The sequence below is a fragment of the Pteropus vampyrus genome, unplaced genomic scaffold (genome assembly GCF_000151845.1).
Source record: "Pteropus vampyrus isolate Shadow unplaced genomic scaffold, Pvam_2.0 Scaffold261, whole genome shotgun sequence".
Classification (NCBI taxonomy): Eukaryota; Metazoa; Chordata; class Mammalia; order Chiroptera; family Pteropodidae; genus Pteropus; species Pteropus vampyrus.
Genome location: NW_011889042.1, coordinates 46,409 through 70,176, shown reverse-complemented (window position 1 = coordinate 70,176; position 23,768 = coordinate 46,409). Strand labels below are relative to the sequence as shown.

General features: G+C 35.4%; 1 protein-coding gene and 2 pseudogenes across 1 annotated transcript in view; 1 reads left to right on the top strand and 2 right to left on the bottom strand.

Annotated features, from left to right (window-relative positions):
- The window catches only part of LOC105302144 (ubiquitin carboxyl-terminal hydrolase 32-like), a 117,982-nt gene that overhangs the window by 67,500 nt on the left and 26,714 nt on the right, over positions 1–23,768 (top strand). The window contains exons 3-5 of the mRNA XM_023520380.1: positions 13,381–13,486; positions 15,863–15,981; positions 19,589–19,748. Of these exons, the coding sequence (XP_023376148.1) occupies positions 13,381–13,486; positions 15,863–15,981; positions 19,589–19,748 (385 nt within the window). The remainder of the gene's footprint in view (positions 1–13,380; positions 13,487–15,862; positions 15,982–19,588; positions 19,749–23,768) is intronic.
- LOC111729426 lies at positions 6,891–7,009 on the bottom strand (annotated as a pseudogene).
- LOC111729443 lies at positions 10,498–10,616 on the bottom strand (annotated as a pseudogene).

The following is a 23,768-nucleotide window of genomic DNA, read 5'->3' as shown; positions in this document are numbered from 1 at the left end:
CTTTTGCTTCCACTCAGCTCCAGTTAACTTCTAATCTACTTACTGCCTGTATTAATTTGCCTGTTCTAGATTATATAATTGGAATCATACAATATTTGTTCTTTTATGTCCGGCACTTGGCATAATGTTTTCAATGTTCATCTATGTTGTAGCACATATCAGAACTTCATTTCATTTTATAGCTGAAAAATATCCCATTGTGTGTTTAAAACCATGTTTTATCCATTCATGTGTTGGGTTGTTTCCACCTTTTGCCTGTGGTAAATAATACTGCATTGAACATTGGCGTACAAGCATCTGTTTGAATACCAGTTTTCCATTCTTTTGGGTGTATACCTTGGAATGGAATTGCTGGGTCATATGGTAATTTTATGTTTACCATTCTGAAGACCTGTCAAGCTTTTTTCCCCAGTGGCTGCACCCTTTTACATTTCCACCAGCAATGTATGAAGGTTCCAATTCACCAAATTCTTACCAGCACTTGTTATTTTCCATGTTTTTAGTAGCCATACTAGTAGCTGTGAAGTTGTACCTCATTGTGGTGTTGAACTTTTTTTCATGTGCTTATTGGTCATTTATATATCTTTGGAGAATTGTCTATTAAAGTAATTTTCCCATTTTTTTCCTGGTTTATGTAATCTCTCAGTTTTTTTTTTTTCATTTGTCCATTTTTAATTGGATTGTATTTCTTTTTGTTGTTGGTTACAGAATCCTAGACTTGTTTTTTTATTTCTTCCTTTCAGCACTTTAAATGTATTTCTTTTATTCTTTGGCTTGCATTGTTTCTGATTAGAAGTCAATGATAATTTTTATTTTTGTTTTGCCATAAAATGTGTTTTTTTTTCTTCAGTGATGTCAAGATTGTCTCTATCATTGTTTTTCAGGAATTTATGATATGGCTGAGTTTGCTTTTCTATGTTTATCTTGTTTGAGGTTCTTTGAGCATCTTGAATCTGTGGGTTTATCATCAGACTTGAGAGATAGCCACTACCCTTCAAATATGTTTTCCATCCTTCATTTTTCTTGGCCTCCAGTTACATGCATGTAAAATAATTGATTTTTCACATTACAGATTTTTTTACATCTGATTGTTTTCTTTTTATTTATTTTCTATTTCTCCCCATTCCACAAACTTCCCATATTTGGCTTTTTTTCTCACTGTACTACAGTTTGAATAGTTACTATTGCCCTATCTCAAGTTCACTGATCTTTCATTTACCAATATTACATATGCTGTTAAGGCTCTATAGTAATCTTTTTATTTCAGTTATTATATTTTTTATAAGTTCTGTATGTTTCATTTTAAAAGTTCTGTATGTTTCTTTTTAAATGTAGTTTCCATTTCCATGTTCATATTTTAATTTAAATCCTTAAGCATATTTATAATCGCTATTTTTAATATCTCGTATACAAATTTCTATCATCTCTCATTCTTTTGCCTGATTTTTTTCTGGTGGTTGGTTACATCTTCCTCTTTTTACATCTAGTAATTATTTATGTCTGCTGGACATTTTAAACCTTATATCTTAAGTACCTGAATTTTTTATTCTTCATTGTATTCCAGTGCACAGTTAAATTAGTTGCAGATTAATTTAATCTTTCTGAGGCTTGTTTTAAAGTTTTGTTATGTTGGATTTTGAGTGGCCTTTACTGTAAATCCAGTTTAGCCCTAACACGCAGGATTAACTCTTCTGGATTCTTTACTAAATACACCAGTTGTTAAATGAGGTCTCTCTTCTGAGTAGCCAGCTCCATGTGAACCCTGGGTGCTGTTCAGGTTTCCAGTCCCTAGTAATTGTTTTCTTGGTGTTTGTTCTTTGCTTGTGGAATTTGTACTATGCATTTGTATCTTATTCAGAATTTCATGGGGCTCTTTATTATTTTCTGGAGCAGGATGTGATTCTAGCTTATGCTATTTCTATAGAACAGAAAAGAAAAAATATGACTAGTATGATGAAATGCATTTAAAAAACATTTTGTTGTAATAGACTCTTCAGAGATAGTAATGTAAACAAAGATCCTTTTTTTCTGTAAAAGGAAAAATCTTTTCAATGTGCGTGTATATGTATATATATATATATATATATATATATATAATCAGAGTTTGCATGTAAATAGTGATATTTGAAATTTTATGAGTATGTTTTATGTAAACGCATGCTTAGTGTTTTCATAGTTTATACACATTGGGTCTTATGGTGTACTTGAATTAATTCTTTGAACCTCATCAACATACATTGTGACTCATTTTGTGTATTTATGTTATATATTTCATTAAGTACCTAAAGGTAATTTTTAGGCATACAGGTTAGTATGCCTCAGGTTCTTTAGGAAAGATATATTTTTTGACTTTTAACTTCTGTACCCTTTTATTTTTTAACTCTATGTCAGTTAATATAGATTATATTATGCTTTTTAAATAGATGTTCTTTCCAAAATAATGGCTTGAGATAACAAATGTTATTTTTCACTCATAAAAATTCTGTTGGTGGAGTTAGGTGACTCTCCATGGTTCAGCTTTTCAGGCAGCATCAATTCTTATAGCACTTTTACATATTGGAAAAAGCTTCTATAAATTATCGAAGTAGAGGACATGCTAGAGAGAGGGCTCTTGCCTGCAATTAGATACTTGGCCCAGAAGTGGTGCATGTCATTTTTTTTCCACAACCTTTTGGCCAAAAGTAGTAATACAGCCCTATTCAATTGTAAGGAGCATGAGGAAATATCTTCTTGACTTATGCCCCCTAAGAAAGGAGAATTATATTTGTAAGAGCATCAGAAGTCTCTTTTATGAACATCTAGACCCAATATTTTCATTTTTTATACTTGGAATTTCCCTTTTGAAGTTATAATCAGAATTATATGCTCATTATTCTGCCTCCCATTATTTTAGTTCACTGATGCCATCTAGAGCGGAACATTGTGAAACATTGTTCACATAGAAATATTTATTCCATGTCAAAATGTAATGATGAACTTGGAGATGAGATGGAAAAGATTGTATGTATATGGGAGTATCAGTATAAACTCATGATGTATTTTAGTTCCTAGCACTGTACTCTGAAAATTCTGAAAAATAATTACTAATATGCAAGTGATAAGCACTCTAGCACCTAATTGTGATTGCATCATTTCCCACTTAAAGGCACCAGGAACATGCTGTCATACCAGAAAATAAAAAACATGTCAAACACTACTTAGAGTCATATTAAAAGGACGCAGGAGCCAATTTGAACAGTTTCCCTCTTCAAAAGAATGGGCAAACATGGGAACATTTGGTCATCAATAAGGATAATTGTAAGGAAATTAAAACATATCAAGTATATTTTTAAAATTTTAATTAGTTTCAAGTATACAGTACATTGGTTAGATATTTATATAGTTCATAAAACTGTCCCCCCAATCACTCCTTCCCTCCTCTGACCCTCCACTTAGCCAATGTATTAATGCTGACTGCATTCCCTATGCCGTGCTCCCCATCCCTGGAACCATCCATCAGCTACTAATTTGTACATCTTTAGCCCTTCACCCCATTCTCCTAGCCTTCCAAACCCCCTCCCCTCTGTCCGTCACCAGATTGTCCACTATATTTGCGAATCTGTTCTTGATTAGTTTGTTCTTTTTATTCCTTAAATTCTGCATATAAGTGAAATCATATAGTGTTTATCTTTCTCTGTCTGACTTAAATACCTTCTAGGTTCATCACAGCAATATCTTTTTGCATTCCCTTCCTTTTCATATGTAGGGGTCTTGTTTTCTTATCCTTTCAGCCTCTCCATCCCTTGATTGGGGCACTTAATTCTTTTCCATTTAAGGTACTTATTGATAGGAATGTAGTTATTACCATTCTTTATTCATGATTTTTGATACATGTTTTTTCTTCCTAAACAAGTCCCTCCAACATTTCCTGTAATACTGGCTTGGTGGTGATAAATTCCTTTAGCTTATTTTTGTCTGGGAAGCTCTTTATCTGTCCTTCAACTCTAAATGATAGCTTTGCTGGATAAATTATTCTTGGTTGTATATCCTGGGTCTTCATCCTGTCGAATATCTTTTGCCAAGCTCTTCTGTCCTGCATAGTCTCTCTTGAGAAATCAGCTGCCAGTCGTATGGGTGTTCCCTTATATGTAATTATTTGTTTTTCTCTAGCTGCTTTTAAAATTCTTTCTTTGTATTTAACCTTTGGCATTTTAATTATGATGTGTCTTGGTGTGGGCCTCTTTGGATCCCTGATTTTGGAATCCTCTGAACTTCCTGGGGTTTTATGTTCATTTCCTTCACCAGGTTAGGGAAGTTTTCCATCATTATTTCTTCAAACAGCTGTTCAACATCTTGATTTTCTTCACTTACGCCGATCAGATGAATATTTGGAGCCTTAATAGTGTCCTATATCCTCCTTAAATCATCTTTATAGTCTTGGCATCTTTTTTCTTGCCATTCTGTTTGAGTGTCCTGATTGGCTTTCCTGTCCTCTAGATAGGGCATGTGATCCTCTTCTTTATTCACTTTATTTATTCCATTAAATATATTACTCATCTCAGATAATGTGTTCTTCATTTCAGACTGGTTCTCTTTTATAATCTCCATTTCTATTTTTATGCTTTTTACCTCTTTGTTAAAGTTCTCACTGAATTTATCTATACTTTCCAAAAGTTCATTGAGCATCTTGATAACCAGTGTTTTGAACTCTGCATCTGTTAGATTATTTGACTCCATTATATCTGGATCTCTGTTCTGTTCTCTCATGTGATTTTATTTCTTTGTCTTTCCATTTTGGCTGCCTTTCCGTGTCTATTTCTATGTACTAAGCAAAGCTCCTAAGTCTCCCGGTATTATTAGTATGGATTTGTGAAGTAGGTGTTCAGTGGCACAGTCCTGAAAGGGGTTCAGGTGCAGGCCAAATTTAGCTCAAGCCGCTGCTCCTCCAGGGCCACCTGCTAAGATTCAGCAAGCAATTCACAGATGCTGTGCTTATAGTTGCCTCAAATGGCCACACCAGAAACCAAAGGCCAGCTGCCTCCAGTGTGAGTCTAGGCGCTGCTCAGCTAGGAGCACCTGACTCGCTGAATATATATCTGGATATGGGTCGGGGGAGGCAGCGTTTCAGGGAATCCTGTTATCCATTTTGATGATGTCACAGCTATGGTGGCACTATGTCTGGCGCACTGGTATGGAGGAGGACTCAACAGGGAACACTGGATATCGCCGGCAGTTCTGTACAGAGCGAGTCTCACTTCGGCCCTCACTCCGACAGTATCTCCTTGTAGGTCCCTCTTGCCTGCTGCATGCAGCTGAACAGTCACTGGTGCTCAGAGTGGGCAGGTCTGTCACCGCGAAAATCCGCTCGCGGTCCCGGCCCCTTTAAGAGGCGTCTGCTGCCGCCTCTGCCGCTGCCTCTGCCGCCGCCTCTGCCGCAGCCTCAGTTTCACTCAGCCGCTTGAGACCGGGCAGCCCTGCGTCCTCACCCCATCCTACCTTCTGCCGTTGCAGGGCGATTTCTTGGATTTCTTCATAGTTGTATGGCTTATTCATCTAGATCCCAGGTGATTTTTCCTTGCTGCTGCTCCTTGTTTCTGTCACAACTTTGATTTGGTCACCAGAGAGATGAACAGAGCCTCTTATCATCTACACCATTTTTTCTCTCCTCAAGTATGATATTATTATTTCTAAATACCCCCTTTGGAAACTGTCAGATTTCCAAGACCACCCCCAGTTCATGATTCAGTAGAACTCACAGGACTCAAGATACAGTCATACTCATGGCTGTGATTTATTACAGCAAAAGGATACAAAGCAAAATCAGCAAAAAGAAAAGGCATGTGGGCAAAGTCTGGAGGAAACCAGTTTCAAGCTTTCAAGAGTTTTCTTCCAGTGGAGTCACACACGATGCACTTAATTCCTCTAGCAAAAAATTGTGACAATAGGTGTGAAATGTTGTCTACCAGAGAAGCTCTTTAGAGAGACTTAGAGCCTAGAGTTTTTATTAGGGTCGGTCATATAGGTACCCTCTACCTACCACTTACCAAAATTCCAAACTTCCAAAGGGAAAGCAGGTGTTGAGCTTAAACCATATTGTTTATGCAAAAGTTTAGGTAGGTAGCCACATTTAACACTTAGCGAATGGTGGAAACCTTCCTGAAATCCAGGTTCACAGATGTTAGTCAAGAGCTAAACTTGTAAGCATACCTAAGGATAGCAGTCTCGGGTCTTTTATCTATATATTTTTTTTGCACAGATACCTTTGAAAGATGATGGGAAACCAACTCATTATTTAAAAAACCGATTAATGAAAGAAAAGGGCCAAGCATTTATTCTGGCTGTTCTGTACAAAGAAAGTATACTTCAGGGTAACCAAATAAATAGGCGATTAGGGGAATTTTCTCTTCACAGAAGTAATCCAGGCAATAAACAAAAGAATGGTAGAATTATAACTGCCAATGTTTTTTTAACCTTTAATGAATTTGTGAATCTAAGCGGTGATGGCTACTAATATCACAAAAAGAGAGATAAGCAGTCATTATGTGCTTCCTGATGGAAACATAATAGTACCAACTGGGAGATGGTTCTTGCCAGAAAGTATAGTGTAAATTTGATCAGTTCTCTGGATCTAACAACTACCACTTCACAGGAAATACAGAGGACAGAAGATGCAATCATCAAAACACAGACTTTGGAAAACTCTACAGGACAAACATCTTGGTTTCTTCAGCAAATAAATTGCTAGGGAAAAAGTGAAAGAAGTTGGGAAGAAGAAAGAAAGAAAACCTACAGAATAAGAGATTTAGGAGATTAGCAAGCAATTAAATTTTTTTTTTAGGCAATGAAACCCTTGGTTGACCTCACAGATTGCAAGGACCTTGTCAGTTTACAATCCCTTATTTTCTATTTTGCACCTACAGCACCCGGTCTTCCTAGGTGGTCTCCCATCCAGCTATTAACCAGGTCTGACCCTGCTTAGCTTCCAAGATCAGATGGGATCGGGCTTGTTCAGGGTAGCATGGCCATAGACTAAAATATATTTTCGAACCTGATTGAACAAATTGAAAAGAATTATAAGAATTGAGGAAATTTGAATACTAACTAGCTATTTGTTGATACTAAGGGATTTTTTAAAGATTTTGTTTCAGTCTGCTTGGGCTACTACAACAGAATACCATATTCTAGGTGGCTTATGAACAACAGAAATTTATTTCTTACAGTTCTGGAGATTGGGAAGTCCAAAATTAAGGTGTTTGCAGATTCAGTATTAGGTGAGGGCCCGCGGGGCTTCCTGGTTCATCTTTTCACTCTGTCATCACATGGCAAAAGGGGCATGGGAACTTTGATGCCTCTTTCAATTAAAAGGGCATTAATACCATTCATGAGGGCTCTGCCTTCGTGTCCTAATCACCTCACATTGGGTTTTAACATAGGAATATTGGGGAAACAGTTTTTTTGTATATTTTTTTTAGTGTAATGATGATATTATGGTTAATTTTAAAAAGTATCTTGTAGAGATACATAATAAAATATTTACATGTCACATTAAGAATAAACTGTATAATTGTTTTTTTTAGCACGGAGTAAGAGTTGTATAGACATTTCCAGAAAAATGAATTCTTTATTAACAAATTTAGATCTGGTAAATTTGATGTGAGAAATTGGATTTGTTAGAGAGAACATCTTCACAGAAGTGCACAGAAATATTTTGACATTGAGTAAAACGAATTGAACCAAATCATTAAAAATTTAAGTAGAAAGTATTGATTCTCATGAAAGTTATATAAAATGAAATGATAATTTAAAACATTAATTTGGTTTTGTTGATAATTAGTCAAGCATTTTAAAATGTGTAGTAGAGTTTACTCGGAAAAAATGTTTTCCAGTACAAAAGTCATGAGCTCATTGATGCTGAATTAATTCTTACTAATTAATAAAGTGGAGTCAGGCTCTGGTTTCTACCTTCTGCTCTGAGAAAAGCATTTCCCACACAGGGGCTGCTCTTCAGTTTGGGTCCTGGAATGAGAGGACATGTGACACATTGCCTTTACTTACATGTAATATGATGGAATTAAGGCTCAAGAAGTTAAGTGATTTGCCCAAGGTCACATATCTGGTAAATTAGTAAAGCCCGGCTTCAAATGCACTCTCTCTGACTCTAAAAACCATGATATGAAACGGTATGCACCACTTACTACTTTCCAAGGAATGGTGGAATATCCTTTTATCTTATATTCAAAAGGCAGTGGAAGGAGAAGGACCGGAGCCATAGAGCAGCAGTTGATACTGTCACAACCTTTCCTTAATTCTGGAAACCTGTACACATCTGCCTTTTTTTTAAAACCTTTTAATTTTCTTGTTATACCATAATGTAAGTCTTTCTCATTTAAAATGCAGGTTAATTTTCCTCTCTTAAACTAATTCTATTATTTACTGGGATGGTACCATTGTCTGGAGGCTAGTGAGAGCATTACCACAAGCATCAGTTTTATACATTAGTAAAACAATATGCCAAGTCTCACTCTGGATATTCATGGCTACGACATGTTTAAGAAAATATGGTTTTTATTCTGCTTTATTTTTTAATAGCAACAGAAAATTACTAGAGGGATATTTAAATAAATATCTTAAACAGATTATAATAATAGTTAACACTTATGTGCTTTTTAAAAAAGTAGCTTCACAATATCCTTGCTATCCTGTGGACACCCCCTCTCAATCCTAAAAGAAAGCTGAGAAGTAATGAGCATGGCACTTAATTTTTCATAAATATTAAAGCATTGTCACTGGTAAGGTGACCATTGATTTAAAAATAACTTTTTTTGGGGTGAAAAAAGATATTACACATTAGATGTGTTACATCTAATGATTTCTGGAACACTAATAAAAAGTTGAAAATACTTCTTAGAATTGAAGAAGTGTAATTTTCCTGGGCTTCCTTTCTTAATCTATCAAATTAACTTTTGAAATTGGTGGGTTAGGAAGGTTATTGCTATTGTATTTTGGGAGTGAGGTACCAATATATTCTGGCATTCTAACCACATATATTCAGAACAGAATCTTCTACATTTTACAGATATTTGCAAAACTGAAGGTTATATCTTATTCAAAATTTCTTGGTTAATTTTACCCTTACTACTTTAGTTTCTTTGTATTAAAGTCAGTGAATTGGTTAAAACGAAAGAGACTTGACTGCATTTATTAAGTGGGGGATAAGGGATGCCAAAGACATAGTGTTTATAGATTGAGCTTGTGATCATTTGAAATTTCTTAGTTTAATCTTCAATAGATTTCACCAAAATGATGTACATCTTGCTAATGATGTCTTTTATTTTATATAATACTAGCGAATGTATATAATTATACTATAGAACTTTGATATGGTTAAGAATTCAGCTTTAGGAATGTTTCTTGCTTAAGTTTGAATCTTGGCTCGGCTACTTTGTTGATCTATGACTTTGGACAAGTTACTTAATCTCCTTGGGCTTTAGTTTTCCCTAACCATAAGATGGAGACACCAGTAAACCTTCCTCATAGAATCATCTTGAGGCTTACTATTGGTAAAGCACTTAATACAACAGTTATATGCCACATAATTAGCATTTAAATATTATTTTTATTACCATAAAAATAATATTATTAATGGAATTAATGTTTGGTTAAACATTAATGCTGTGATTAAATTTCTTGCTGACTGGCAATATACAGATTGAGGTACATGGTATAATATACCATTTTACATGTAGTATACAACAGTATACTTCCAATTCTTTCCTCTCATTTCTGTGCTATTGTCATGTGTTTTATATTTACATATGCTATAAATACATTAAATTTTTACTATTATTTAGTTATCTTTTAGAGCAATGAAAAATAAGAAAACAACTACATTTTATATTTACCTCTCTATGATGCCATTTCCTACCCTTATTTCTTTGTGAAGGTACACGTATCTATTTGGTATATTTCCTTTAGCCTTAAGTACTTTTCGCCGCCCCTCTCCTTTTCTTGAGTTTTGGTTTGCTGGTAATGACTTTTCTGTTTTTATTTTCCTGAAAAAATCTATTTTTCCTTTCTTTTTGAAAGATGTTTTGCTATGTATAGGATTCACAGTTTTTTTCCTTTGGTGCTTTAAACATGTCACTCCACTGTCTTCTGGATTATCTAGTTTTTGATGAGAAGTATTTTTCTCAATATAATGTCCTTTTCCTCTGCCTTAAAAATTTTCTTTTTATCTTTGGTTTTGAGTGGTTTGAATATGATTTGTCTAGTTGTGTTTTAGGGGTTAAAGATGTTATTTATCCTGCCTATTCTCTGAACAACTTCTATCTGCGGTTTTATTCATTCATTCATTCATTCATTCATTCTTTATTTATTTATTTATCTATCTATCTATCTGTCTATTTATTTATTTATGTTAAGTTTATTTTATTTTTTTTTTAGGCAAGGCAACCCTTGGTTGACCTCACAGATTGCAAGGACCTTGTCAGCTTACAATCCCTTATTTTCTATTTTTCATGCCTACAGCACCTGGTCTTCCTAGGCGGTCTCCCATCCAAGTACTAACCAGGCCTGACCCTGCTTAGCTTCTGAGATCAGAAGGGATCTGGCTTGTTTGAGGTGGCATGGCCATACTCTATCTGTGGTTTTGTGTCTTTAATAGTTTTAGAAAATTCTCAGTAGTTATTTCTTCAGATATTTCTTCTGCCCCATTCTCTTTTACATCTAGGATTTCAGTTACATGTATATTAAATTAGTTAATATTGTTTTACAACTCTTGGATTTTGTTTTGTTCCCTCTGACCCCCACATTTTTTTCCCTTTGTGTTTCATTTTGGATAATCTCTTACTCAGTTCTGTTGAGTTTACTATTGAGCCATTCCAAAGCTTTATTGAACTCTCTTCCCATGTTTTCCTCTGTTGGGGTTTTTTCCTTTGCTTCCTTTTGTGACTTATACTTTGTGGTCGAAAGATGGATGTTTCGTATAGGACAGTAGGTACTTAGCTAAATGGTATTTATGTCTGGCGTGAGTAGTTGAGTCAGTCTAGTCTGTAGTTGAGCTCTATTTTGTGTTACTGTGGCTACCCACAGTTCACTATGTGCTTTAAATTCTAGTCTAAGGTTACCTTTATTAGGATCGGGGCTTGTTTGCTAAAAGATTTTTCTAAAATCTGCTCTACCTTCAACTTTTGATCTTAATTTCTCTTTGTTACTGAGCTTAGAGAGGATCTCTCCCTGAGCAGTAGACTGTTACTTATTCTTTGTTTGCTAACACAATGATATAGGTGGGTGAGGGATGCTAGGGTTGGGACAGTCTCTGTTGTCCAATTTTTGTCTCAGTTTTAGGCAGGCATTGTGTCCTTGATCTTGAGGGTGAGACTTTCTCAGTGGTTCTGCCTCTCCTCCCACTGGTAGGGGATCTCTAAAGGTCTGGGGCTATGATGTTTTCCTACTTCTCCCACAGGGATACAGAGTTTTTGTTCTGTTACCTTCCTCCAGTTTATGGAAGGGCCAGCTAATAATAGTTATTCCACAAAGAGTATTTGTTATGTCCTTTTTTATTTTATTTTTTTTTTTATATTCTGATCTCGCGGCATCTCCCTAGGCTAGTTTTTGCTAGGTTTTTCTATCAGTGGCACTAGAGATATACAGTTTTTGGTATCAGCTGTCAGAGTATTATTAAATATATTTATAAATATCATTTAATGAATATATGTTATTTTTCACATTGACTAAATTTTATTTCTGAATTATTCTTCAATCATGCATTTTATTGACAAAAATTCTACATGGCAGATACTATGCTGGATCTGGGTTTTTGTTTCATTTTTTCCCAACATACCACTTCTGACACCAAATGTGTGTGTGTGTGTGTGTGTGTGTGTGTGTGTGTGTGTGTGTGTGTGTCCATGTGTCCCCAGTTAACCAATTCTCAAACCTTTTGGATACTGCCTGGGTGTCCTTCAATTCAATTCTGATATTACCTACCCTGGGTTAGTGCAGACTCTACAGGTCTGCCCCCAACTGCCAGTCACAGGTCCTGGACCTCCCATACATTTGAGCAACTGGCTATAAATCAGAGGTTCCTAGGACCCCCTCTTTGGGTTTGATAATTTGTTAGAATGGCTCAGGGAACTCAGGAAGGCACTTTAATTACTATTATGAGTTCCTTATAAAGGGAACAACTTAGGAGCAGCCAAATGGAAAGAGATGCGTTGGGCAAGGTATTAGGGGTGGAAGTGGAGGTAGGAAGGGAATAGTGTACAGAACTTCCTCTCTGGGTGCTCCACCTTTCCAGCACTTTGATGCATTAACCAACCCAGAACATCTCCAAAACCTGCAGTTTTGGGATTTTTTAATGAAAGTTCTATTAGGTAGGCTAGATTGATTAAATCATTAGCCATTGGTGATCAGCTCGATCTCCAGCCCTGTCCCCTTCCCAGAGATTGGGGAGTAGGGCTGAAAATTCCACCCCAAGTTCCAACTCTCTAATCACATCGTTAGTTCCTCTGATTACCAGCTCCATTTTGAAGCTTTGTGAAGAGCCCATCAAGAATCACCTCATTAGCATAAACTCAGTTATGGTTGAAAGGGGATTATTATAAATAACAAAAGATGCTCTTTGCACTCAAGAAATTCCAAGGGTTGTAGAAGCTCTTGTGTCAGGAACCTGGAGGAAGACCAAATATATATTTCTCGTTACATCATGATAATACACTAGACACTCAGTAAAGAATTGGTGAGTGAATGAATTATGTAGTTGCTCTAGCTGTCTCTTTCTTATGCATAACTTTTCTTTATTTCTGATTACTATAATACCCATTGCTAAGAGTATGAAAAGTGCCTTTTGCGGTCTGTTTGTATTTTTTAACCTTTTCGATTGACTATATTTGATATTTAACAGTATAAATTTAAGATGTAAAACATGTTAATTTTATACATTTATATATTGGAATGTGATTGCCATTGTATTTCTGAACAGTCAGTTAGAAAATGTCAGTCTTTCAAATCAAAATGCTAGTTTTGATTTGAAAGTATAGTTTAGTATAGTTTATGAAGAGATTGAAGAAAGTTCTATAATCGCACAAAATCCTTATCACATTATTGGGGCTATTGAAGTGGGAGACCTTTATCTTCTTGGAGCTTGCTAAGGACTCCAGAGAGAAAGAGTAAATATGCAGTGTGTGAGCCAGTGATATATGTGCCTTAGAATGGGTACAATATATTCTTGGCCCATGCAGTAAGGTGTAAAAGAGGAAGAGGGAGAAACTTAACATCAATTTCACTGAAGTTCACCAGCACCTTGTTTAGAGATGGAGATAAGATTTGTTAAAGGGGTTATCTGCTTCAAATTCCTTAACAACTAAAACATTTAAGATAGGCTTTATCATTTTCTTCCAGGTGATTTACTGTTCTTTTGGTGGAACATCAAAAGGACTGCACTTCAATAATTTAATAGTTGGACTTGTTCTTCTTACAAGAGGCAAAGATGAAGAGAAAGCAAAATGTAAGTACTTTTTATTATTTCAAAATGATAATGCTACATCTGTTTGCAGAATGATACACCTCAAAATTCTGATGTCAGGCAAAGGATTTGAATTGACATTTCTCCAAAGAAGAATGTACAAGTGGCCAATGAGCACTTGAAAAAATGTTCAACATAATTAGTTATTAGAGAAACGTAAATTAAAATTACAGTGAGAAACCACTTCACACCTACTGGATAGCTAAAATAAGAAAGAAAGATAATTAGTGTTGGTGAGGATGTGGGAAACTTGCAGTCCTCATACATTGTTGTTGGGAGTAGAAAATAGTACAGCCCTTGGGAAAACTGTTTGGCAGTTTTATTAGATGAATCATCTAAACCCAAAAGAGGATGGTACCTTATCCATGACCTTTAAATCCCATAAGCAGGCAAATATTACAGTGAGAGGGCATCATTTATCTCCTGAATGTGAAAGGGACAATAACCATAGTTGATCACTGTCTATCTCTGTTTCCTGGGATACATATTCATTTCCTTTTTTATAGTTTTATTGAGGTATAATTTACATTCAATAAAATGCACATATATAAAGCGTACATTTTTATATGTTTTGAGACATTTATATACTCACATTATCACAATCAAGATAATGAACATATCCATAAATTCAATTTTATGTATTAGAATTTACCTGTGACCCTAGTTTTTTCAATAGCATCCTTCTACCACCAAACATATACTCTGGCTCCAGGCAGCCATTAATTAAAAATAACAGTTTTGGGGGTCATAAACACAAACATATTATTAAAATTTCATTTTTATTGTATAATTTTATTAGTTTCTTAGAGGCGGTGTAACAGAAGTACCATGAACTGGATGGCTTAAAACAACAGAAGTTTATTATCTCACAATTACGGAGGCTAGAAGTTCAAAATTAAGATGTTAGTAGGGCCTTGCTCCTCTGAAACCTGTAAGGAAGAATCCTTCCTTTTTCTGAACTTCTGGCGGTAGTCATAAATCCTGCTGTTTCTTGATTTATAGCTGCAGTTTGCCTATCTCATCACATGGCTTTCTTCGGACTGTGTCTTTCCTTTCTTCTTATAATCTGTCATATTGGATTAGGGCCCATCCTAATGACCTCATCTTAAATTGATTGCATCCACAAATACCCCATTCCAAATGTCACATTCCACAGGTATTGGAGTCAGTACTTTAACATCTTTTAGGAGAACACAGTTCAACCCATAACAGATGGTCAAAGCACTCCAGTAATATATACTCTCCCTAAGGGAATCAGCAACAGGTTGTGGAAGGATAGGCAGGGGAACCTGCTGAGTCTTCAGAAGGATGGAATGTCTCTTTTGTCTTTCCTTCTATATTTCCAAATAAAGTCACATTCACAAGTACCTGGAGATTAAGATTTCAACATATCATATTGGGGAATGCAGTTCAACCCATAACAGCAGTATTTCAAACATATATAAAATATTTACCTCCACTAACCCTTATTATTTCGTAGCATATATTTGTCCTAGATCTTGTTTTTGTTTTTGTTTTTAAAGAAATAAAATATTACAGCCAAGATGAGGCTCTCTCTTTGTATTTTTCCATGGTCCCATCCCCGTTCTTCCCTTCACAGAGATATTATTCTCATGGCTTTAGTGATCTTTCATTCTTTATACAGGTATTTATACATTTATGACATTTTTATATATCCTAAACATGTTTTTACCTGGTTTGCAGATTTTAAATATCTTTAATAAATAGTACGCTATTTTGCAATTTGCTTTTACTTTGGTATTTATCTTGAAACAATTCCTTTATTCTGACTGCTATATAGTATTTCATTGTGTGCGTATGCGTGTGTGTGTGTGTGTGTGTCTCAGTTTGCCTATTTGCTTGTTGATAGACTCACCCTGCCCCCCTAAATTTTGCTGTTAAAAACACTACCCCAGTGAACATTCTTGTATATAGACATGCACATGTATGAGAGTTTCTCAAGAGTAGAAGTAGAGCTGCCTAGAACTTGAATTTCTAGCATGCGTTTTTACCTTCACTAAATTTTGGCGAATTGTTCTCCAAAGTGGTTGCAATAATTCATATTCTCATTAACGGTGTAAAGGATTTCTGTTTTTTTTCAACTTTTTGTTACACTTTGTCATGTTACATCTAAACATTTTTGCAAATTTGGTTGTGTTTGAAAAGATGTCACATTGCTGTTCTAATTTGTATTGCTGGTCTTTTTTTTAGGAATAAATTAAATTGTATATTTATAAATTAAATTGTATATTTAAATTGTCACTAGTAATCATTCAATAATTGTTACTTTTCCCTCCCTACTTTCATGAAGACATATTTACTCTATGATAAAATTAATTTATTCTTTCTTTCTCCTAGATATTTTTAGTCTTTTTGCAAGCGAATCTGGGAGCTATGTTATACGGGAAGAAATGGAAAGAATGCTCCATGTGGTGGATGGTAAAGTCCCAGATACACTCAGGAGGTGTTTCTCAGAGGTATATTTAACAATTTACGTTCACCGCTACCTGTTGACAGAGTATCGACTCTTAGCTGTATAATGAGTTTAGCCCTGATGAATAGATGTTTATGCATACCATGTTCTTGACATTTTTGTATTTAATAGTTGATTTTTCAACTATGTGTTGCACTCAAAGGTTTATGACAGTTGTTACTGCTATATTTGTGAATCTAAAAGTTCCCAATTCTACTGTAAAGGCAACTGTCTATACTTATGGTATAAGGAAACACTCCCACACTCTCATACCAACACCCACACACATACATAAACACACACAAGTGATCCTGCAGTAACCCAAGCATTGCTCACATTGTAGTGCCATTGCTTTTCATCATGGACGCATAGATATATCACTTATTTGCCTTGAGCCATTCTGGTACCTCTATGACCCATCAAGGCCTATTTTATTATTTATTTTACTTAGTTTATTTGCGTTGTGAAATATTTAGGTTTTAAAAACTTTTCATTTTTATGTTTTCGTAATTAATACATTTTCATTGTATATAAGTTAAACAATAGACAATGTGTATCTTTAACAGAGAAAATTTCTTTTTTTCTTTTTGGAGGTCTGCTAATACAGGAAAAGTCTCAGAAACAGGAGAGTGAAACTTTCAGAAATTTCTGATCCCTTCCTGCAGCACTCAGTGCTGTTTGATTTCTTATGGTTGGCTATTTGACTCAGTTTAGTTTCACAGATATGACAGTCCTTCACTGTTCTTGGGTCCCCCCCTCCTCTTTAATTCTCTCCCCATTTCCACCCTTGTCCTATGGATGTTGCCCTTTCCTTTTAAGACCTGGATCTCTGAAGTCGGGGCGTCTCCTCCCACCCGCTCGTGGGGTGCACCCTAGGCCTGGCACACCCGGGGCATGGTGCATAGCTCCACCTGGGGCGTGAACCCAGCACTTTCTGCGTGTAAAGCATACGTGCTAACCACTACGCTATGGATCCACCACCTGCTCTTGGCTTTATTCAGGGAGTTTTTATTCAGTTTAGTCTAGTTACCTTCCTAATTGTATAGGCATTGATTGATGGTCAGTAATTCAGCCATGTATCTGGTTCTAATATCTCTTTGGACTCTTTGGCTTTAGCTTTTCACTACTCTGGCTTTGAGTTTTCTCGGTGTTGATAGCACCCAGAAATTTACCTTTCTTGCTTCTGAGCTTGGCTGTGCAGTTTTTGGTAGTGGTTATTGTGTTACATAGCATTTCTGTTTACTCAGCATTTCTATGTATTTGGTGCAAGGATTGGCCTCTTGCATTTTTGGTTCTGACTTATTGACCGAAAGTTGCTATGATAGTATTTTAATTTTTCAGGACAAACTAGTCTGTGGTATTTTTTTTTCTCTAATAAATATTTGCTGGTCGGAAAAAAAGGGTAATCTTTTCAGGACTAATTAATTGGATTTTCCACAGAGATGTCAAATACGTTAATACTCTGCTCATTTTGTGGGAAAAATGTGTCCTTTTTTTCATTTTAACAAGGTTTATGTAGACATTCCCATTTTATAGATAGGAATTTAATGTGGTTAGCTACCTGGTTCTCTAAAATTTAGACACAAATGCAGGTACATATATTAGATAATAATTAGTGCTATGGGGAAAAATAAAGTAGAATAAGGATGATAGGTGGTGATAGAAGGAGGTTGCCGAGTGTTAGTATTTTGTTTAGGATAGTTAAGAGGGGCTTGTCAGATAAAGTGACAATTGAACAAAGAATTTAAAGGAAGTGAAAGATAAAACCATATATCTGGGTTAAGCACTTTACTTGAGGGGAATATAACAAAATCTCCAAGGTAGGAGTGTGCTTGACATGGCTAAGGAACAACAAAGAGGCCAGCTTAGCTGGAATGGAGTAAGTGAGGAAGTAGCAGAAAATGAAGTTACAGAGGTTGGGGGAAGGAAGGGGTGGGTTGTGGTGGGGACATTATATATGACCCTGTAGGACCCAGTGTGAGCTCTTTGACTTTTACCCTGAGTGAAATTATTATAGGATTTGAGCAAATGAGTACATGAGTTTTTTGTTTGTTTGTTTGTTTTTTAAACAAAGCATGATAATTTTAGCTTTTATGTGGAGGACAGGCTGAACAGAGTCCAACTGAGATATCTGCATAATCCAGGTAAGAGATGCTGGTCATTTAGATCATGGTGTAGTAGTGAGGTGATAAGAACATTTTAGATTCTGCCTTTATTTTGAAGGTAGAGTTGACAAGATCTTTTCTTGTATTGATTATGGGCTGTTACAGAAAGAGAAGAGATGACTAAGGTGTTTGGCCTGATTTAGTAAATGAGTTGCCATTAGCTGAGACTACTGTAGAGGGAGATTTGGGATTTCATTATCAAGAGAAGTTTAGGACATACTTAAACTTAAGAATCATATTAGACATTCAAATGAAGTTGTCAGCTATGCTTTTTGACATAATAAGTTAGAGTTCAGGAGAAAGGATTTGTCAACTTGTAGATGAGGGTGAGATCATGTAGGACTGAATTTAGATAGAAAACAAATTGGAAGACTGAGTCCTATATTCCAGTGTTTAGAGGTTGGCAAGATAAAGAGGAATGAAAACAGGAGCCTAAGGAATAACATGTGAGGAGAATCGAAAGAGATTGATTTCCTGGAAGCCAAGTGATGAAAACGTTTTAAGAGGAAGGAGTGTTTTACTATGTCAAATGAACTGAAAGTTCAAGTGAGTTGACTTCTGATCACTGAGAAGATTCAGCAACTGTGAGGGTAGGTCATTGGTATAGGTCCTGTGGAGGTCAAAAATCAGTGGAGTCAGGATAAAAGAAGGAGTGTGCTCATAAGAGGAAATTGTAGTGGGGAGAGTGGAATGCTTAAAATTGCATATTCCTCAGTATCTCTGTTAGGATTAAAGCTGTCATCCTTCATTGTATTTCCCTTCAACCTTTTCCCCATGAAAAGATCTGGCCCTCACTCAATATAGGCCCTTTTGTCTTAGAAAGAGATTGACTTGCATAGTCATGTGATGGTCTTTCTCAGCTTGGGCACTGTTTTTCTCCAGAGATTTAGTAAGGCAAATACTTGGAAAGAAAGAAAAGAAGTAGAAATCTTCTTGTCTCTTTTTGTATTATAGTTGACTTATGAATAAATGTTTTCATTGATGCCTTCTGAATGAGAACTCTTGGATAGTTGCTTTTAATTGGCCAATGAAATTTAAATTTCATACATATTTAATTAAAATATGCTAATTATGATAGATTGAGGTGCTAAAGAAGGGGGATAAGGCAAGCGAAAAACTGGATTTATTAAATATTGAAAGAAATGCAGTTTACTTATTATAGGATATACCTTAGCAAATAAAATGTGGCTTATTAGTACCAATGCACTGATTTAATGAATCGATGAAATAATTTACAATTAACATATAGATTTTATGCAAATAGGACTTCTAAGAACAATTACTCTTGAAAACAACTTGATTTCCAAGTATAGAGTCTGTAATGTTCCTTAGATAATCCTTCCTTTAAGGATAAATGTCAACTAATTGCAGATTTCAGGTTGTGTGGATCCCAAGTAAGATACTTTAAAATTTTACTAAACCTATATTTTCTTGTTTTAATTTTAGGGTGAAAAGGTAAACTATGAAAAGTTTAGAAATTGGCTTCTTCTAAACAAAGACGCTTTTACCTTCTCTCGTTGGCTGTTGTCTGGAGGTGTATATGTTACCCTCACTGATGATAGTGATACTCCCACTTTCTATCAAACTCTGGCTGGAGTCACACATTGTAAGTAATGGCATTTCACTGTTTTCTGTTCACTTTTTAATACAATTGCCTGGTAATATGAGAATATGCCTATAAAGGAGAAAATTATTGTTATTAGTTTTTTCTTCTAAAGTGTGAATAAAATGAAATGCTGGAGCATTGAGTGCTTAGCTGAAGAGGAAAATTCTCTGAATACTTTTATACTTTAAATGTGTGAGTTTTCTTCCCACACCAAGCAATTCTCCAATGCTTCGCAGACACCAGCTGGGTATCCTACTATTCAGTTCAGTTCTGACACTACCTAGGGTTAACACAGACCTCACAGGTTTAGGGCTCAGTCTTACAAGACTGCTCCTCTCCCCGCCATTCTGAATGCCAATCACAAGTCCAGGTTGTCACCTGTGCTTCTGACTAACCAGCTATAAATTAGAGGTTCCTATGACCCCCTCCTTGGGTTCAATAATTTGCTAGAACCGCTCACAAAACTCAGGGAAACAGTTATGTTTACCGATTTATTGTATGATACAGGATATGTTAAAGGATACAGATGAAGAGATACATAGGGCAAGATCTGGAAAGGTCCCAAGTCCAGGAGCTTCTGTCCTGTGGAGTTGGGATGTACCAGTCCTTTCTGGCCTGTGGATATGTTCATCAATCATAAAGCTCTCAGAACCCCATACTTTGGGGATTTTTATGAAGGTTTCATCATGTAGGCATGATAAATTATTAACTCAATTTCCAGCTTCTTTCCCATAGATTGGAGTGTGGGCCTGAAAGTTATAAGTTTTTAATTATGGCTTGGTCTTTCTGGTGATCAGCCCCCATCCAGGAGCCCACAAAAAGTCACCGCAGGCATTAGAACAAAGATTCCTATTTCACAGGAAATTCCAAGGGATTTAAGAGCTTTGTGTCAGAAACTCCTATCACTCCGGAAACTACAAGATTTGGTCAAAGGCCAAATATTAGCAGGAACCAGGGGCAGAGACCAATTTCATTATTTCACAGTAGCCTTCTAATTGTCCTTAAACAAGCTGTATTAGTTTCCTAGGGTTACTGTTATAAATGATCAAAATTTATAAACTGAAACAACAGAATTTATTCTTTCACAGTTCCGAAAGCTGAAATCAAGGCATTAACAAAGAGCCATGTTCCTTCTGAAGGACCTAGGGAAGAATCCTTTCTTGCCTCGCTCAGCTTTGGTGACCTCAGGCTTTGCTTGACTTGTGGCAGCATAATTCCAATCTCTGCCTCTATCATCACATGACCTTCTTTTCAGTGTTCTTTTCTTTCTTTTTGATAGAAAAGCGTTTTTAAATTATTTTGCATAAAAAAATTAGGGAATTTTTAAATACTTATTATAAACTATCTAAATTATATTAATATTTAAGTTGTCAGTCTTATGGATATTCTGCTGAACTTTTGCTTTCATTTGTGATTGCATGATGAATTATTTTCCTCTTAATATTGGCCAAGAGGTGACTGTTTTCCTTTAATGAATTATATTAAAGAAAAAATTATTCTGACATTTGTTAAAATGGTAAGGAAGACTTCATTCAAAACTTTTGCAGTAGCATAGTGCAATGGGGGAGAGAGATTGGTCTTAACTCTAAATGTAACAAGGACAATTGGGGATTTATAGCCAAGGAGCAGGGTGAGGGAATCAATGGAGGAGACATTAGGGGTAGGGAGATTCTTGCTAAAGGCAGGCCAAGGACTTATTCATCAAAGATGGGGTATAAGGAACGAACTTGATCAAGGTTAGGGAGATGACAAGAGTGGGCTGAGTGGGCTAAAGACAGAATGGAGGCCAAGTTAGAAGCCTAGTTGAAAAGAAGGCTCAGAGGAGTGGGCCTAAAGATTGGTCAAGGAAAGAGTCTGTCAGTTCCTTAAAGTTAAATTCTGACACACTTTGCAAATGCAAATGCTGTTATTGCTTGTTTTGGAAAATGGTGTCTTATTAACGATTATTGACGTATTTAAATTTAATCAGTCAAAATAATTTTCAAGATTATCTAACTCCCATTATCTGACTCCCATTTTTATTTGAAAATGATCTTTTCTGTTTAGTTTTTATCAATTGGGAAGACTTTTGGGATTTTTAATAGTATCCAAAAATTATAGTGCCTTTGCCTTGTTAAAACAAACATTAATGTAGATGCATTGTTTCACCTGCAGTAATGACCTAATTTCTAAACTGAATGTTTTCTTCTTAGGGTCATTATACTGTTACTATCTCCGTAGCATTTTAGCACTATTGACCGTTCAGTTTTCTTGAAATTCTGTTCTCTTTTTGCTTTTGAAGCATTGTAGTTTCCTACTTTTTAATTATTTATTTCGAGTTTTCTTTACTGCTCTTCTTTTCTATCTAGTTTTGAAATGTGAGTTATTTCTTATTTCTGCTCTTCTTTTCTATCTAGTTTTGAAATGTGAGTTATTTCTTATTACTGCTCTTCTTTTCTATCTAGTTTTGAAATTTTAGTTATTTCTTTAGCTCCATTATTCTTGGATTACATGCATGCTTTGCTTCATGACAGCCATTTCCATTGCTTCACTTATCCTTCATATCTTCGTAGGTGATACCTAGATCAAGTTTTCTGGTCTCGGGGTATCCTTCAAAGGGTATATTCACTTAAATTAATGCCTCGGATATATATTCTAACATCTTAATCTCATATGTAAAACCATATTCATCTTTCCTTGTTTCAGCCTGTCTAAATGTAAAAGAAGCAAATATGTTCTTCCTCCTATCTTTTCTGTCTTGGTTAATAGTGTTTGCAATTCCATTTGTCCAATTTGATATTACCTTTGACTTTTCCTTATCAAGCTTCATATTAGAGCTTATCAATCTTAACTCAACCATATTTCTTTCATCTTTCTTGCTGCCTTCATCGTAATAGTTTTCTTTATTCGTGTACATGTTAAATGATAGGAAAGAATTAAGAACACTTTTTTTTGTCTACATTTTTTAAAACACCGCTCTTCATTTTCCTGCTCAGAAACCTTTGAGGATTCTTCATTTTCTACAAAGTTTAAACTTACCGTGGCTCTAAAGTCTCCTAGTTTCCTGTTCTTAAGTTTCTATACCCATTTCTTCTCACATATGTTCTCTGCTTCAACTGCAGAGCACTGGTCAATATTTCATAACTATACCATGAACTTTTATAACTACCTTATAGACTGTCACTCCTAATAGTCTTTCATTTAAGAATGCATTTCATCTTTCAGCTCTTGACAGTTGAAATTCGAATTCGTCATCAAAGCCCAACTCAAATGCTGTCTCTTTTGTCATGCCTTCTTTGTATTTCTTCTGTTTGAATTAATTACATTTCCATTTACACTCCTGTATACTTTACATTTCAGTTAAAGCTGTTAGGATGCTTTTTGCCTTTACCTTGGAGTCTGTTGGAAATGGCTTTGTTTCTCCTCAGAAGATACAAATCAGTCCCTTGAGTACAAGGCTTGTGTCCTTTTTATCTTTGCATTTTTCTTTGTACAATGTACTAAATGCATGTTAGTAGACTGAAATGTATTGAAAAATTTTCAGCCACTAAAAGTCTGATTTCTAAGTACTGATTTAAACATTTGATTTCTCTAGGAGTGAGCACGAAATATATGTTGTTTTAGGATTGCGAGACTAAACCCATACTAAGGAGAAGGACCAAGATAAATTATGATGTTTGTATAAGATATAATAACTTCATAGTATGTGAAGGTTTATATAAAGACATACCATGTTTTAGGGTGAAAATGAATTATGATATTTATAAATTCAAGGAACTGTTGAAGGTTGCAAAGTTAGTTCTAAGATCTTCTAAAACTTTTGGTTAGATCAATGATGTAAGATACAGAAAATCGATTAGCATTAAGTTAAGGTACATGGAAGGTCAGCTTACTTTAAATACTGAACTAATTATTTTATCTACTCCTATAATGTGCCTATTGATTTCTCTGGTGGCTATAGAAATAAGTAGTAGTGTGCGGTAAAAGCCTGAAGAAATAACATGCTTTTAATTTTCTCAGTATTTATAACTTTAAATTTAA